Source organism: Coenobita brevimanus, chromosome 102 (genome assembly GCF_032717465.1).
Source record: "Coenobita brevimanus isolate Jiangsu-jjx chromosome 102, ASM3271746v2, whole genome shotgun sequence".
Taxonomy (NCBI): Eukaryota; Metazoa; Arthropoda; class Malacostraca; order Decapoda; family Coenobitidae; genus Coenobita; species Coenobita brevimanus.
Window position 1 is genome coordinate 41,646,066 of NC_137055.1, and position 18,142 is coordinate 41,664,207.

Below are 18,142 nucleotides of genomic sequence, written 5' to 3' on the forward strand. Positions count from 1 at the left end.
CAATAATTACCCACTAAACCACCAGGCGCCTGCTATTTTAAATTTTAATTGATTAATTACCGACTAAGTCGATTCCACAACACAAGAGGATACAAACCATCTATCTATCTACCTATCTATCTATCTAGTGTGTGCGTATGTGTACCGCTAATTACGATTTTTATTCCAATTTTTTGGCGTACGTCAATTACAGAATTTTTGCTTTCGAAATAATCTGACGTAGCCTTAGCTGGGAAACAATTGGGTGCTAGAGTCTGCCTGATCATGTGAGGGGTAAAGCTGGTAGTACTAACCCCCCAAGCCTCCTTTTCATACTCTCAGACGAACAAAATCGTCTGGCGCTGGCTGGAAAATATCTAGGGAAGTTCACCCATTTATTTATTTAGTTACGCTATTTAGTTATATTTTATGGTTTACTTTATAATACCGTATTTAATAGCTTTCTGAGAATCATGGGCTTTTTAATGACCCCTTCAGTACAATGATGCCTGGTGGTCTAGTGGCTGCAACGCCCCCACCGGAGTGAATAACCCTGCATGTGTTCAATCAAGGGGTGACTTTTTGTTTACATCATTCAGTGCCACCAAGGACCCAGGCTGGTCATCTACCCCTAAACCCTTCAATCCGGTGACGCATTTGTTTTTTTTATTCTTGCTGCCACCAGACGATTTTATTCAGTTTACAAAGCATCTAGTAATTTTATTTCTTTATTTTTCAAGGACGGATTATGTAAGTCCTCCAGTTCTAAAAGTCTCTCTACAGCTGAATAAAATCGTCTGGTTTCAATATAGCAATAAGAAGAAGAAGAAGAAAAACAAGAACAAGAACAGAATGCAATGGACTAGCCTCGGGCCCCTACACTTTAAAAGGAGTTACTCGTATGTGACTGGTTAATTCTCTCTCTCTTTGAAGTGATGGGGTCAATGAAGGCTATACATAACTCGAAAGGCCTCTTCTAGGCTTATTAAAATCATCTATAAATATTAAAAAATGGAACTGAAAAGACGTCACCGATTTGAAGTTGATAAAAAAAAAAAAGAGAGAGAGAAAAAAAGTTTCGTACGACTTGATATTAAAGAAAAATAAAAGGATACTATTTACTGTATTTATATTCCTTTTAAATCCTATTATCCATCGTATTACCTACCATCACCTTCAAACATCTACTATTATCATCATCCATCGCACTACCTATTACCTCTAAACATGTACTGTTACCTACTACTACCCACCATATCTCTACTATTACCTACCATACTATTTACCATCACTTCCAACCATCTATTTCTATCTATCAGACTATCCACCATCATCTCCAAACATCTATTTATATCTGTTGTTATCCCTTATTAATTTAATTAAATGTCTTGAACAATACACACATCTGGTAATTAGGCCTAAGGGGTAAGCCTATTGTGACTTCAGTACCCGTGTGTGTGTGTGTGTGTGTGTGTGTGTGTGTGTGTGTGTGTGTGTGTGTGTGTGTGTGTGTGTGTGTGTGTGAGAGAGAGAGAGAGAGAGAGAGAGAGAGAGAGAGAGAGAGAGGTTGGGAAGACAATTGTATTTCCCAAAGGGCCCCCTAACGCCTTGGGGAGGTCCTGGTTCTGAGGTGAATGATACGAGTAAACAAGGGCGCTCTCTCTCTCTCTCTGTCTCTCTTTATGTGTATACTTTCTATCCATCCGTCTGTCCATCCATCCACCTATCCATTCAGCCATCTAGCCTATCCATAAATCAATCTTTGTGTTTTTCCTCTCTCTCTAACTCCGTGCTCTTCTCCACAGCTCACGGGCCCTGCGAACACCGTCCAACCTGTTTATCCTCAACCTTGCCATCAGCGACTTCTTCCTGATGGCCAATATGGTGTTTGCAATTCATAACTCGCTGCATGAGGGGCCGGTCACTGGAAGAGTTGGTAAGCTGGACTCATTTAGCTATTTATCTATGTCTATCTACCTGTCTAGGCTATCTGTGAGTCTTATTTGTCTATTTATATGTCTACCTATTCACCGTGCTTGTCTGTAATTATCTGTCTATTCATCTGACTGCCTATATATGTACCTATTCACTATTTGTCTATTTACATGTTTACCTATTCACCGTGCTTGTCTATAATTATCTGTCTATTCATCTGACTGCCTATATATGTATCTATTCACTTATCTATGTATATACTTAACATCTATCTACTATACACAACTAGCTGCATGAGAGACCTATCACCCCTCCATCCATCCGTCTATCTATCTATCTAATACCATCTCTCTGCATGAGGGCTGTGTCAACTGCAGAGTTAACTGGTCTGCTTCAAGTCTATCTTCATCATACATTACTTGAGGAACCTGTCAACGCAGTCAGTAACTCTGCCTTATCAATCTATCTATCTATCTACCTACCTATTTATCTGCGTAAATCACTACCGCCTAATCAGAAGCGTAGGGGCACGGGGCAAGGCTAGTTAGTCCACACATTATCAAGGATAAATACAATACTCCAATATGTATGGATACGCAGTTTCCACTCTAACTTGCCTAAAACTGACATCTCTACATCTTGAAGCTGTAACAATAGATTAACACTGCTGCTAGTCACGAAAAAGTGCTTTGAGGAGGAAATACAGCTGTAGCATGCCTCTGAGCTACATGAAATATCTTGGCCAACTTAAGGTACAGGGATTATACTCGTAGCTTCTTACCACAGTAGTATGGTATACAGTATAAACGATGCTGATAAAATACAAACTGCACTAAGTCGATAAAAACAATACTACAGTTAAAGAATACAGCACTGCAGTAGACAAATAATAAAATACAATAAATCAGCTATTGCAAAAAAACTACGATACCGCAATAAATAAACAGACCACAATATTGAAATAACTAAACCAAAATACTGCAATAAATGAAAATACAATACTGCAATAGACGCGTGTGGGTCGTCACAGATTTTCACCACAGTAATATACATACAAAATACAGATACACTCACCTCAAACCGGGCGTTACAAGAAAAAAAAAAAAAAGCTAAAAGGAAGAAGAATGATCACGTGCAGTATGCTTGTTCTTCCCACTTTACTGCGGTACATTTTCACTGGATTTCACTCGGCCAGTTTAATAATTACGCTAAATTTAACTCGGCTTCTTCCTTTTTCTTTTCGTTTTTTATTCACTCTGCAAACGTTACTTCACTACACTTCATTCAGCAAGCTCTGCATCACTGCATTTAGCTCATTTCATTCATTTTTTTTGTTTGTATTGACATGTAGGCTAATTATGCCTTCAGGTCTCATTCAACAAGTTCATTTGTCAATAAATATCACTTCACGTACCCGGTACTAATTTTTTCAGCACATAATTACCCTTCGTCTCCATGCTTGACTCTGTATGTACAATTTTACCAGATTTACTTATTCATTTACTAATCTTACACAGCCACCTTTTTTCTTTTCTTTTTTTTTTTTTACTAAGTTCATTCAGTAAGGCTTGATAAAAAACAAGTCACTCGACAATTATTCTTACTAGTATTCCCGTAACACGGATATCCCCACCCCTTCAAACCGATGGCGTATTTCTAACTTTACTAGGTGACCACGAAGATGATTTTATTTAGATAAGAAGCGACGTCTGATAGCGAAAGGGTTAATAAAGGCTGTATCTAACCCCTCCAGTTAGAAAAGCCTCTCCTAAGCTGAATAAAATCGTCTGGAGATGGCATGAATAACCCAAGCTAATGCAATCTATGGCCCCTATTCTCGTGGGTTGAGGAGGCTACCTAACACCTTTTCCTAAGCGATTTATTTTATTAAACTTACTGTCCTGTTCTAATACGTGTAGCCTATCGCCATACTCTGCATAAATAACGTAAGGCATAAATGGATATTAACCAGCCGTATCTTAGAAATAAATGAGGCAGTGGTGTCTGGGAATAAATCGCTAAGGAAGAGGTGTTAGGTAATAAATCGCCAAAGAAGAGGTGTTAGGAAATAAATCGCTAGGGAAAAGGTGTCAGGGAATAAATCGTTAAGGACGAGGTGTCTGAGAATATATCGCCGAGGAAGAGGTGTTAGGGAATAAATCGCTAAGGAATAGGCATCAGTGAATAAATCGCTAAGGAAGAGGTGTCTGAAAAAATCGTTTAGGAGGAGGTGTAAGGGAAAAAAATCGCTACGGAAGAGGTGTTCGGGAATAAATCGCTACGGAGGAGGTTGGGGAATAAATCGCTAAGGATGAGGTGTTAGACTTCCGTAAACAACGAGAATAAGAGCCTATATCTAACCATCTTAAGACTCTCCAAGGCTAAGTACAATCGTCTGAAGATTAGTGCAAACCCATCCAGCTTCCTGAGCTGAATAAAATCGTCTGAGTGTATCAAGAATAAATCAAATAAGGAAAGGCGTCACGGGATTCAAGGGGGTTAAAATAATTTACTAAACCCTTAAATCTCAAGTTTATTATAATAAGATTGTTTTCACATGACGGAAATGAATCACTCACGGCACTATGTCAGGGTTGCACTAGTTTCGATACCGGTACGCCTTAGTTACGAGGTAGAAATGAGTCTCCTTGGTTACTAGTCAAAACCACCCTCTAGTCTGACTACACTTGGCTGTCAACTGAGGCGAAAGGGATTGGGGATTCTAGCAAGTGAGAATGCTTGCGCTACGGATTTATTATTTATTTATTTACTTTTTAGATTTCATGCAACAAACGTTGGTGGAGGATTAGTGCCCCTCCCTGTAAAACAATTAACTCTAAGCCCTTGACCACCCCGTTTGGGATACATGGCGTCTGGCAATGGATGGATGGATGGATGCAACAAACTTCTAATGGCATCACTAGGTTTGACTCACCAATCTAATTATTTCGTTAGATTCACTCAGGAAATTCAATTTTATATATAATTTTTCACTTTAAACAATCTCCAAAGCAAACTCAACTTACGGTACTACTTCACTTCATTTCAAACGATATCAGGTCTTTCACATGACTTCACTCAACCAATCTCCCCCCCCCCTCTCTCTCTCTCTCTCTCTCTCTCTCTCTCTCCAAAAATTACGCAACAAACATTTATCACAAGATTTCACTCACATTATTACTTCCAGCATTCCAGCAACGTACTTGTAACAATTTCCCAAAAGACTTCGTTCGTGATGCTCATATTCACCTTATTTCACTCACACGCTTGGGTATTTTTTTTTTTTTTTTCCAGAATTCATATCACAGTTTCATAAGGTTTATCTCGGCATAATACTACCTGGCAGTTTATTTATGTCGTTATATTCCACTCAGCAGTGAAGCTTTTCAGAATTCATCATAATCAATTTTATTATTATTATTATTATTATTATTATTATTATTACCGGCATTAGTATTACCTTTAGTATTAGTAGTAGTTGTTGCTGATGTTGATGTAGTGTATTTGTCAACCCCAAGGAAGAGGGTTTATTTCCAAGATCAATATAATCGTCTGGTAACAAGAAAAAGTAAAGTTTGTCGTGGTCAAAGGGTTAAATGACACAGTTTTTGACCAACAGATTTCGACGGCCTACTCCTCAGATGAATAAAATCGTCTGAAGGCAACAGCAATGAAAAACAATAAAAAAAAATATATCTTCGTCAGAGGGTGAATGCTTTAAAGTCTACTAAGCCTAATCTTTAACTGCAGACACTAATTCAACTTCCTATGCTCAATACCCACTCTAACTACCCCGTAACTTGTGCGGAGGGTCGGGAGTTAGGCCTTCGTTATTGGATACTACTTGATTTGAGTGCTTATGCGAGGAAACTGTAAAATGTTTCACCTTTCTGAGAGGCTTGAGTTATACTGTTCAGGAATTAAAAGGCTTAACTACGAGACCGATATCATATTTGGCTCACTTATCTCATTACTTGAAATGTCTAACTTACTTCTATCTCGCCCTGGAGCCCTCTGGTACTCTCTGGATCCGTGGTTATAGTTCTCGAAGGGCAACCCAGCATGGATGAAGCGGAAAATCCTTTTAAACGGAACACAACACACACGAGTTAAAAGCCTTCGGATGCTGTCAAGTGTCAACATCAACATGGGATGCACATCTTTACAAATATTAAAGAAACTAGCCAAGTATATCACACGACCTTTTCACTTTAAGATTTTTTTTTAAATGTTAATAATTCTAGTTAATTTTTGCACACCGGGTTTAAAAAGAGGCAGATATTCAATTTCAAAAGAATATATTACCTGACAAACTCGCGCTTCATAGAAAACTGTATATTCAAAAGGTAACACTAAACAAAAAGAATTTCTATACCTCGCATAGCTTTGGTCGTCAGAATAACAGCACGTTAGTTCTATTGCTATAATAATAATAATAATAATAATAATAATAATGATTATTATTATTATTATTATTATTATTATTATTATTATCATTATTATTTATTCAATTCTTTTCTGTTTCATCAGGAGCATAGGAGCATGGGGAAGGCTACTCAGTTCCGACATTTTAGACGAGGGTGACCTATTTCAGTCACTCGAGTGGCATAATGTGAACAGTAATCCATAACCTCACCTCAGATGTAAACTCCTGTAGGCAATATCCAGCTGAAGCACCAGCTGAGTGCACAATAAAAAAAAAAAAAAAAAAATAGAACTGAGCTATAATCACCAAACTCGGTACATTTATAGAACTTGATATGCTATGCATGAATGACCTTGACCCAAAACTCAGGGTCAGAGCCAAAATCAGAGTTTAAAACTTGCTTATATATTATCTTGCCTACTGATAATGCCAACTAATAATGATGATGATGATCATCATCATCATCATCATCATTATTATTATTATCATTATTATTATTATCTTCATCATCGTCATCATCATCGTTAGCAATAAGAAACACAAACAGTTCAACATCCGTGCAATACACATTATATGACAGAGACACAGTAGGTCAAAGGGCTACACATTTGACCTTGCCGTGTGACCTTGGCCTCTGACTAACTGTTTTAAAAATCTCGTCACCTCATCCTTGCCTGACCCTCAACCCTTCCACAAATTCAAATAAGATCAAAGCCTTCTGAGTCGACCGCCTATGATTTTGACGTGTGACTTATTACTGTCAAAACCGATTTACTTTATTATTGGCTAATGCTCAGCCCTTCCACCAAGTTAGGTCAAAATCGAATGAAAACTGTTTCTTAGTATGTCCACACACGATCACACGAGCACTAATATAAAGACACACACACACACACACACACACACACACACACACACACACACACACACACACACACACACACACACACAGGACCGAGAAAAACAGACAGACAGACAGACACAAACAAATAAACAAACAAGCACACACACACACACACACACACACACACACACACACACACACACACACACACACACACACACACACACACACACACACACACACACACACACACACACACACACGACCCCCCTACACACACACTCGACCCCCACTCCACCCCACCCCACACACGCACATTCGATCCTCACCCCTCCCACATACACAGGACCGAAAACAAAGGACTCAGAGAACGCATACCTCCAGCAAAACCTTCCAAGTACTTAAATACAGTCTTCATCATACATCCTCTCACTCCTAAGGGTGGATTTATGCTGCTATGTAAAAATCGTCTGTCAGGAGCAAGGATTAAAGTGAAAGGAAGGCTATTGTACTGGATCGCTTAATTAATATCACCTGAGCTCTTACGTGTACTCACCTGATGCACCTGTAGTCTTGGTAGGAGTATTATTGTTATTTCTCTCTCTCTCTCTCTCTCTCTCTCTCTCTCTCTCTCTCTCTCTCTCTCTCTCTACATCTATCTATCTGTCTGTCTGTCTGTCTATCTGTGTTATCTATCTATCTATCTATATAACATCAGCTTTCCGCCTATCAGTCCAAAATTACCCTTCCAAGTAACAACTCATATACCATTTCCATCAATACCCCTCCCATACTCCTTAATTGCCTTATCATTAGCCATCATTATCTCTTATTATCTCCCTCTGCCTCATTATCTGTCTTCCTCTCTGTCATTAAGGATCATCTTCATTATTTCTATTTTTATTTTATATCATTAAATGTCTCTCTTTTCTGTTCAGACCGGCTTTCGTGGTAATTTATTTACAGTTGAGTCTCTTATTATGATTATTGTTGGTGGTGAGAGAGAGAGAGAGAGAGAGAGAGAGAGAGAGAGAGAGAGAGAACAATTAAGTGAGTAGTAATCATATTAATTTCCTTATTCCCCCAATATTCCCACTTCCCCATCTAATTATTCAACCTCCCTCCCTCCCCATCTCTCTCTCTCTCTCTCTCTCTCTCTCTATTATATATATATTGTTACGCTGTCCGCCTTTCCGTTCCCACGGGTGCAGCCGTTACAGCTGGGCTAGGGGATTATGCAGTATGTATCCGTGTCATTCGCGGAGTTTATATTAGCGAGTGCTACAAGTTCTTTTGCTTCTTTCGTTCCTGCCACTGAGGGCAATTTTATTTAATACCATGCTGAGAATGCATTTGATTATTTTGATTGTCTTATGTGAGCTACCAGTATATTTAATGATGTTTTGCTTGCATTAGAAGTACCAATTTATTGTAGAGAGAGAGGGGCACGAATATAAGTTCTTATTAATTAATTTGATTATGCGTTCGCGCTTGGCCGTGCGCGAGCCTTGATCAGAGTCTGTATCTTCCCAGCTAGCTTCCGTATCGTGCGTGTGTGCACACTCTCTCTCTCCCCAGTCATTTTTATGCCGAGCTGGCGTTTTCATTTAAGTTTATTTTTATTCTTTTGTTGCTGACTGAGGGAAGTAGTTATTTTATTTTATTTTTGTAACCGTGTTGTCTTTGGAGGGCCAGTTTGGCTCACCGTGGTCTTCTCGCTGCCTTTGTTAACGTTCCCCAACACACGTACATACACACACACACCCCTAACCCCTACACAGTTAATCCCATCTCTTTGCTCAAGGCTAGTGAGAACCATCGTGAGCTATTAACTGCGTTCCCCCTTGGACACGGGTTAAGTAGAAAGTCGTCACCACCGGAAGTAAGTGGGAGGTGTTCCAGTATACTGTCTCGGGCGGTATTACTTCCGGTAGGGACGATAGTAGGCTAGATCTATAGGTAGGCTGTTCCGTTTTATTATCAAAGTACAGAGTGTTGCGTTCTTAAGTAAATACTTTTCCGTTGCGCAGTTTTTCTCTAGTTTGCGGAGTGTCAGTGCCGGGGTCTGCGTTATTTTTGCAACGCAGTGGAGGCCGATCATCTAAGGCTGACTTGTTGTCTTTTTTTGTAATAGCCCCGGGCTGGCGCCACCGTAACAGTGGCGACCTCGCATCAGGATATCCTAACAGTGCCTTCTTCTTGCTAGGATATCGTTACCTTGGCGTTCTCTGTGCTTTGAGGTGAAGTTGATGTGTGTGTAGTTTCTCAGTCAGCATTAGTATTTCCTTATTTAGTACTGCCATTGATTTGTCGCCATGGAGTCACGCGTGTCTACACCAGATCGCGTACGTGCTGAGTCACCTGTGGATATGGAACAACGAGAGGCACATAGCAAAGGTACTCCCCGTGTGAGCCCTGAGTTTGACTATGGTGCTGAAATGCCTCGTTTCGCTACCCACTATTACCATCTATGATGCCGCCGAGCCAGTTTAGAGCAGTTCCCCCAGGGATGTCTGGTGCTTTCCCTGGAGTTGTTCATTCCACTCCCATATACCCTGGAGCCTTGTCACCGGAGGCTCAGTTGCAGTTGGAGTTGAAAAAGATGGAGATGGAAATGCAGCGTGCAAAAGAAGAGAGGGAGATGCAGCGTGCCAGAGAGAAAGAAGAGAGGGAGATGGAGTTGCAGCGTGAAAAAATGCGATTTGAGCTGGAGAAGACTCGCTTGGAGCTGACTGCTAATAGACCAACTTCAGATACCCAAACCTCAGGCCGTGCAGAGGATAGGGAGAGTTGGTTCTCAAGGAGTCTAAAATTAGTGCCAGCATTTGATGAGTTGAAGGTGACAGAATGGTTTGTCAGGTTTGAGAAGAAGGCTAGGGAGTTTGAGTGGCCAAGGCAGCGCTGGGTGGGGTTGGTATCTAATGTGCTGAAGGGAAAAGCCTTGGAAGTGTATAATAGGTTGAGCCCTGAGGATGTAGACGATTATGATGAATTTAAAACAGCCATCCTGAAGGCATATGAACTTAGACCAGAGGCTTATCGGTTGTTGTTCCGTGGTGCTCGGAAAAGGCCTGCTGACACCTATATGGCCTACGCTAGGTATCTGGAGGAGAGGTTAGACGAGTGGTTGCTGAGTGAGAGCGCCACTTCGTATAATGATGTGCGTGAACTGTTTTTGATGGAACATTTTACCAACATGGCTGACAAAGAAATTGGTGTTAAAATTAGGGAGAAGAGATTTAAGACCTTGAAGGAAGCAGCGACGTGGGCTGATGACCGGGTGTTTGCCTTGCGGAGTATGGGGGTCAAGTATGCTAATTTTCAGTATTCCAGGGAGAGGACTGTGAGTGGCCCTGCCTGGGATAAATCTCCCGTGAATCAGTCCAAGGGAAGTTCAGAGGAGAAAAAGAATTCTGGGAGAAAGAGCCCTGTATCCAGTTCGAAGCTAGTTTGTTACTTTTGCAAACAGAGTGGGCACATCAAGCCTAACTGCCCTAAGTGGAAGGCCTCCCAAAATGCCAAACCAGTGGCACTAATTGTAGGTTCGAGTCAGGTGAACGAGAGGAGTTGGGAGAGTGGTAACGGTGAGGGAGAAGTCTGTGGAAAGCTGGAGTGCAGCCGGCTGTGCTCGCTGCCAGCTCAGGCTGAAAAGGTTACCCAACATGCTACGCCACCTCCGGATGAACTGCCTCAGAAATCGTCCCTAGACTGGTGTAAACCTTTTATATGTCACGGCACAGTGAAAATTCATGGGATCAGTTATCCAGTTACTGTGGCTCGTGATACCTGTGCACAACAGTCTGTGTGCAGAAACGTGACTGGAGGGCCTGTAAACTCAGGGAAGTATGTGCTGTGTAGAGGCATGAACTCAGATGAATACTATGATTATGTTCATGTGGAACTCGATTGCCCCATTGTTCAGGCTGCAGCTCAAGTAGCTGTTGCTGATGTAATGCCAGTAGAGGGGATTGATTTTCTGCTGGGGAACGACCTGGCTGGGGAGAAAGTATTTCCATCTCTTCCCCCACCAGTTGTTGTGGCAGAGAAGTGTTTTGACGCCCCAGAAATTGGTATTGAAGTTGATGCAGAAGTGGAAGCCATGTTCCCGGTCTGTGCAATTACACGATCTATGGCACAGGTTGCAGCCCGGGAGGAAGAACTGGTGAAGTCACAGGTTCTTGGGGTCGACTGTGGTGAGGCAGGGCCACCAATGGAGGAACCTAGTGAGCAGAGTGTTGCTGTAGTGGGTGAGGAGAGTGGGAATGCGTGCATGGGCGCCGCTCCACTTCCCACTCAGGACACTAGAGGTGGTGTTGGGTGTGTCTGTGTGGAGACTGAACCCAGCCCATCGACTGAATTAGGAGAATTTCAGGACGCTGGGGTCGACTGCGGGGATGCAGGACCACCGTCAAACGCGCCTGAGGAACAGAGTGTCACTGTTGAGGGTAGAGGTGATGATGATGTCAGTGTGGAGTCTGACATTCCTCCCCCTGTCGAGTGTACTAGAGGTGACGCTGAGATTGATCGCCCTTCGCAATCCAGTGTCCCGACCAGTCCCTTATCTCAGTCCTCAGTAGAGCTGGCGGGTGTTGGGCCAGCAGAATTGAGGGTGAAGCAACAGGAGGATGTAACATTAAAGCCCTTGTTTGCTCGAGTAGGGGAAGAAAGAAGTATGGAGTGTGGTAAGGAGGAGTTCCTGATTAAAGACAATGTTTTACATCGCCGATGGACGCCCACTGGCGCCACGGTAGATGGAGGAGTGAGTGAGTTAGTGCAGGTGGCAGTGCCTGTGCAGTATAGGGTGCCGTTAATACAGTTAGCACATGAGGGACCTTTAGCAGGTCACTTGGGAAACAGGAAGACAGTGCAGCGCTTAAGATATAATTTTTGGTGGCCAAGTATGCCGGGACAAGTTGCTGCGTACATCAAGAGCTGTCACACTTGTCAGATAGTGGGCAAGCCTAATCAAGTTCTTCCTGTGGCCCCTTTGACTCCCATTCCTGCAGTTGAACCTCCGTTTACCCGGGTAATCATTGATATTGTGGGCCCTTTACCTCCTACTTCTGCTGGAAACAAGTATTTGTTAACCATAATGGATGTTACAACGCGATACCCAGAGGCTATACCAATCAGAAGCATGCAGGCGAAGTCAGTAGTCAAGCAACTTATTCTGTTCTTTACTCATTTTGGCCTGCCTAAGGAGTTGCAGTCAGACCGTGGAGTAAATTTTACATCTAATTTATTTAAGCAGACAATGACAGAGTTGGGCATCAAACACATTTTGTCCAGTGCCTACCATCCGCAGTCACAAGGTGCCCTGGAGAGGCATCATCAGACCTTAAAGACCATGCTGCGCACCTTCTGCTATGATAGTGGAAAGGATTGGGACCTAGCGGTACCCTTTGTTATGTTTGCAGTGAGAGAGGTACCAACTGAGTCGTTAGGGTTTTCACCCAATGAGTTAGTGTTTGGGCACAGAGTTCGTGGTCCCTTGGATGTGGTGCGAGAGGCCTGGAGTAACAACAAATCTGGCAACCAGGAATCCATGTGACTATGTCTGCCGCACTCGGGAGAGACTGCATTGCGCTTTAGAGCTTGCCCGTGACCATCTAATCGGGGCTCAAGCGAAAATGAAGGCTCATTATGATAAGAAGGTCAGAAGTCGTGAGTTTAAGCAAGGAGATGAAGTTTTGGCACTGCTGCCCATGCAAGGAAAACCTCTGGCAGCTAGATTCAGTGGTCCTTATATTGTGAAGAAGAAAGTTGGGGAACTTGACTATCTAATTGTTACCCCAGACAGGCGGAAGAGTACTCAGTTGTGCCACATTAATATGTTGAAGCCATACTACCGCCCAGTTGATTCTCATTGTGGGATGACTGCTGATGTCTCTCACCTGGGATGTGAAGGACGGGGAAAGGAGGACGTGGCATCAAAGGAACGTGCTGTGGAGGGAGCTGTTGGTGCCGGTAATGTGAGTAGTGGACCAGGGTTACAGCCACAGTCCCTGGAAGGTGACTTTGGAGTGGACGTTGAGGGAACCAGGGAGAGCGCTCCTGTAGTTTTGGTGGTTGGTAGTGAGTTGGAGGAGCAGGAGGAAGTACTTAGTCATGGTGAGATGTTACCAGCTGACCTATGGGAGGGCAATGGTTATGCAGCTCTGGTGGAGAAATTGCGACACCTTGAGCCAGTAAAGCGAGAAGAGCTGTGCAACAGATTATGGAAACATCCGAAAGTTTTTGGAGATTCACCGGGATTGACAACTTGGGCTACTCATGACATTGACGTTGGGGATAGTAAGCCTGTAAAATTAGCTCCCTACCGCATCAACCCTATCAGACAGAAAGCTCTCGATAATGAGATCAAGTATATGTTGGACCATGGATTGATCAAGAGGAGTTTCAGTGAGTGGAGTTCACCAGTTACCTTGCAGCCGAAGCCAGATGGGAAGGTTAGGTTGTGTGTGGACTTCCGGAAAGTTAACTCACTCTCTAAGACCGATGCTTATCCCTTGCCTCGGGTCGATGACTCCGTGGACAAGGTGGGAAATGCCACTTATATCACCAAACTTGACTTAGTAAAGGGATACTGGCAGGTCCCGCTGACGGAACGGGCTAAACAAGTGGCTAGCTTTGTTGTCAGTGGTGCAGTATATCAGTGCCAGGTGATGCCTTATGGATTGAAGAATGCTCCAGCCACTTTCCAGAGGCTTATGGATAAAGTGGTGGATGGCATACCTAATTGTGTCGTTTACATCGATGATGTCATTGTGTATGACACCAAGTGGGAGGAGCACCTTGATCATGTGGAAATGCTCATTAAGCGGTTGGAGGAAGCTGGCTTAGTAGTCAACTTGGACAAGTGCGAGTTCGTACGTGCTAAGGTCCAGTACCTTGGATTTGTTGTAGGACATGGGCAAGTGGCTCCACCTCGGGCTAAGGTGGATGCCATTTCCAACTTTGCAGCACCCCAGTGTCGCCGTGCCCTCCAGCGATTTTTGGGCATGATCGGCTATTACAGACGATTTATTGGGAATTACTCCACAGTGCTTGCCCCTCTTACTGACTTATTGCGCAAGGATAAGAAGTGGACAGCCGAGTGTGAGCAAGCTTTTACTACTGTTAAGTCTCTGCTGTGCCACCACCCTATATTGCGTGCACCAGATTTTGACAAATCTTTTGTGCTGGCAGTTGATGCTAGTCGAGTAGGGGTAGGAGCAGTGTTGATGCAACCGGATGAGGGCCAGGTTGAACATCCCATATCATACTTCTCAAAGAAGTTTAATAGAGCCCAGAAGAATTATTCCGTCATAGAGCAGGAGTTATTAGCGATTATCCTGGCCCTGCAACACTTTGCTGTCTACCTGCCCCCTTTTGGCCCTGTGATCAAGATTTATTCAGACCATCATCCCCTGCAGTTTTTGAACAAGTTTAAATTTAAGAACCAGCGTTTGACCCGCTGGAGTTTGCTTTTGCAAGAGTACAATTTAGAAGTTAGGCATATTAAAGGGACTGATAACGTAATTGCTGATTGTTTATCCAGGGAGGGGTCAGGGTCTTGATTCGAAAATTTTGATCCAGGGCTCAAAATTTTCCCTTGGGGAAGGGCGTGTTACGCTGTCCGCCTTTCCGTTCCCACGGGTGCAGCCGTTACAGCTGGGCTAGGGGATTATGCAGTATGTATCCGTGTCATTCGCGGAGTTTATATTAGCGAGTGCTACAAGTTCTTTTGCTTCTTTCGTTCCTGCCACTGAGGGCAATTTTATTTAATACCATGCTGAGAATGCATTTGATTATTTTGATTGTCTTATGTGAGCTACCAGTATATTTAATGATGTTTTGCTTGCATTAGAAGTACCAATTTATTGTAGAGAGAGAGGGGCACGAATATAAGTTCTTATTAATTAATTTGATTATGCGTTCGCGCTTGGCCGTGCGCGAGCCTTGATCAGAGTCTGTATCTTCCCAGCTAGCTTCCGTATCGTGCGTGTGTGCACACTCTCTCTCTCCCCAGTCATTTTTATGCCGAGCTGGCGTTTTCATTTAAGTTTATTTTTATTCTTTTGTTGCTGACTGAGGGAAGTAGTTATTTTATTTTCTTTTGTAACCGTGTTGTCTTTGGAGGGCCAGTTTGGCTCACCGTGGTCGTCTCGCTGCCTTTGTTAACGTTCCCCAACACACGTACATACACACACACACCCCTAACCCCTACACAGTTAATCCCATCTCTTTGCTCAAGGCTAGTGAGAACCATCGTGAGCTATTAACTGCGTTCCCCCTTGGACACGGGTTAAGTAGAAAGTCGACACCACCGGAAGTAAGTGGGAGGTGTTCCAGTATACTGTCTCGGGCGGTATTACTTCCGGTAGGGACGATAGTAGGCTAGATCTATAGGTAGGCTGTTCCGTTTTATTATCAAAGTACAGAGTGTTGCGTTCTTAAGTAAATACTTTTCCGTTGCGCAGTTTTTCTCTAGTTTGCGGAGTGTCAGTGCCGGGGTCTGCGTTATTTTTGCAACGCAGTGGAGGCCGATCATCTAAGGCTGACTTGTTGTCTTTTTTGTAATAGCCCCGGGCTGGCGCCACCGTAACAATATATATATATATATATATATATATATATATATATATATATATATCTGAACTGAGCTTTAGGGTCTTTGTGGTCTGTATCTATGTAACACTCCTCCCCCCGGTCTCTCCCTCTCTCTCTCTCTCACACACACACACACACACACACACACACACACACACACACACACACACACTGACAAAGCTGACTCAATCCCCCATACAAAGAAGCAGGTACTGTTTATATGAACAACCCGATATTATCATCCTGTAAAATACAAAATAAATCGCTCAGGTTAGTGTTACGGATCTCCTGTGACACCTGGATTACGGCCAGGTGTCTTCACGAGGTCGCTGAATTAAATCGCCTGGAGGTAGCATAGATCGGAAAAAAAATGGTTAAGGTAGAGAAAACTGCAAATCTCGTTTGATTGAGTTAGGTCACAAGTTAGCAGTTAAGGAGGTTAGACTAATTGGCTTGTTAGATGGCTTGACTGTAGTTAGTGAATTGTTAGACTGATACTGTTACTTTATGCAGAGAATTAGCGACCGTCATCATCATCATCAACAACAACAGCATCCTCCTTCTCCTCTTTATCATTATCATTATCATCATCATCAAGTTTATCCCTTTATATCTATCTGTCTATCTATCTTTTTATCTGTCTATCTATCTCTCTGTATATCCACTTATCTTTTCAACTCTCTATTCAACTATATATCCATCTATTCATCCATCTATATATCTGTTTATCTATCAATCAGTCCATCTATCTATTCATATACTTGTCTTTCCATCTATCTAGAGGTCTGTCCTACTTTCAATAAAATCGTCAGGTGGTAGTAAGAATACTGTAAGTTACAGCATCGAACTGATTAGGCTAAAACAGTTTCTTCAATTATTTATTAAGATTTCGTCTTACCTCAAATCAGTACTCGAGATGATTGTGTGTTGTCATATCAGGCTACTTCATTAATTTCGGTCTTGTGTCCTATAAATACTATCTTCTCTACAAGTCCAAACCATCTAATCACAACACTTATTCAAGTCCCATCCTTCCTTTCAGTTCTTCACTCGCAATCACAACCCTCCCAACCTGGCCTATCATTTAAGGACGCACTACACATCCATCTCATTATTGTCATCTCTGTATTTTTGAGACCACGAACATTCTCCTCCTTTACTGCCCAAGTCTCACTACCGTACAGCATTACATTCCTAACACATGATGCATTCAAGGGCCCCTTAGCACGGAGGAAGAGCCCTCTCAGTGTCATGGGAGGCAACAATTCCCCAACCTTCTTCGAACAACTCCTTACCCTTGCTACCGGGCTACCTGCAGCCCTGCCTCAAGCACAAATCATCTCTCCAAAATAACAAAACTCTGCCACACACTCAAGAGACTCTCCAGCAAGATTAATCCTTTCCCGCCTCTCTCCTTCTGTATGCTTTCCTTTACACACCGCATCCTTAAAATCAGCGTTATTATGCAACCTACCTCTAATACCACTATATCTCTCATGCACCCACTTATCACAAACACTGTACAAAATGAAGAAATGGAGATATATCCCACACCCTTGCGGCAACCTGCACAGGCCACACTCCTTCTGCTTTGACATTATCGCCACTTTTGTTTTATCCGCGTTTACTCTCAAACCTTTGTGCCCCATTCCATCTCTCCACTTCCTAAATGTTTCCTCCGCTACCCTCTCATTCTCCGCGATCAGTCATCAGCATACAGCACCTCCCATGCCAGTCCAGTTCTGAAGTCACTTAAGAGAGCTTCAAGCACCCTGATGAGTAATAAGGGTCTTAAAACTAGCCTCTGATGTAAGCAGACATTCACTGAAGACTCATCCCTCAAACCTCCGATCACTCTCACCTGGTGCTGCCACCCACTTGCATTACCATAGTCACTACCCCTCCGCCTCCTCCTCCTCCTCCCCCTCGTCATCATCATCATCATCATCATCATCATCATCATCATCGTGACGTTTTTTAAATCAAAGGACGGGACAAGGTTGGATCCTGCTAATGCCACACGTTTGATATGCCTGAAAGTAAATCATAACAGCCTAAGGATAACATTGTCACCATTAACCCTCTCACCGTCAGGGCAACTCTAGTAATCTATTCAGCTAACGCCAGACGATTTTACTGATCTGAGAGTGCCTCATAGGAGCCTGAGGTAAAAAGTGCAATTAGTCACACTTTTAATTTTGTGTTAGTGCTTCCGAATCATGAAGTTGTTAATGTAGCCGAAAATGGTGCTGCCGAATGTGTTAACTGTATTTGGATTGGCTTTGGTGTGTGTGTGTGTGTGTGTGTGTGTGTGTGTGTGTGTGTGTGTGTGTGTGTGTGTGTGTGTGTGTGTGAGAGAGAGAGAG

At 42.8% G+C, this 18,142-nt stretch overlaps 1 protein-coding gene across 1 annotated transcript in view; it reads left to right on the forward strand.

Annotated features, from left to right (window-relative positions):
• The window catches only part of LOC145415473 (uncharacterized), an 81,788-nt gene that overhangs the window by 33,124 nt on the left and 30,522 nt on the right, over positions 1 to 18,142 (forward strand). The window contains exon 2 of the mRNA XM_080284748.1: positions 1,785 to 1,915. Within this exon, the coding sequence (XP_080140874.1) occupies positions 1,785 to 1,915 (131 nt within the window). The remainder of the gene's footprint in view (positions 1 to 1,784; positions 1,916 to 18,142) is intronic.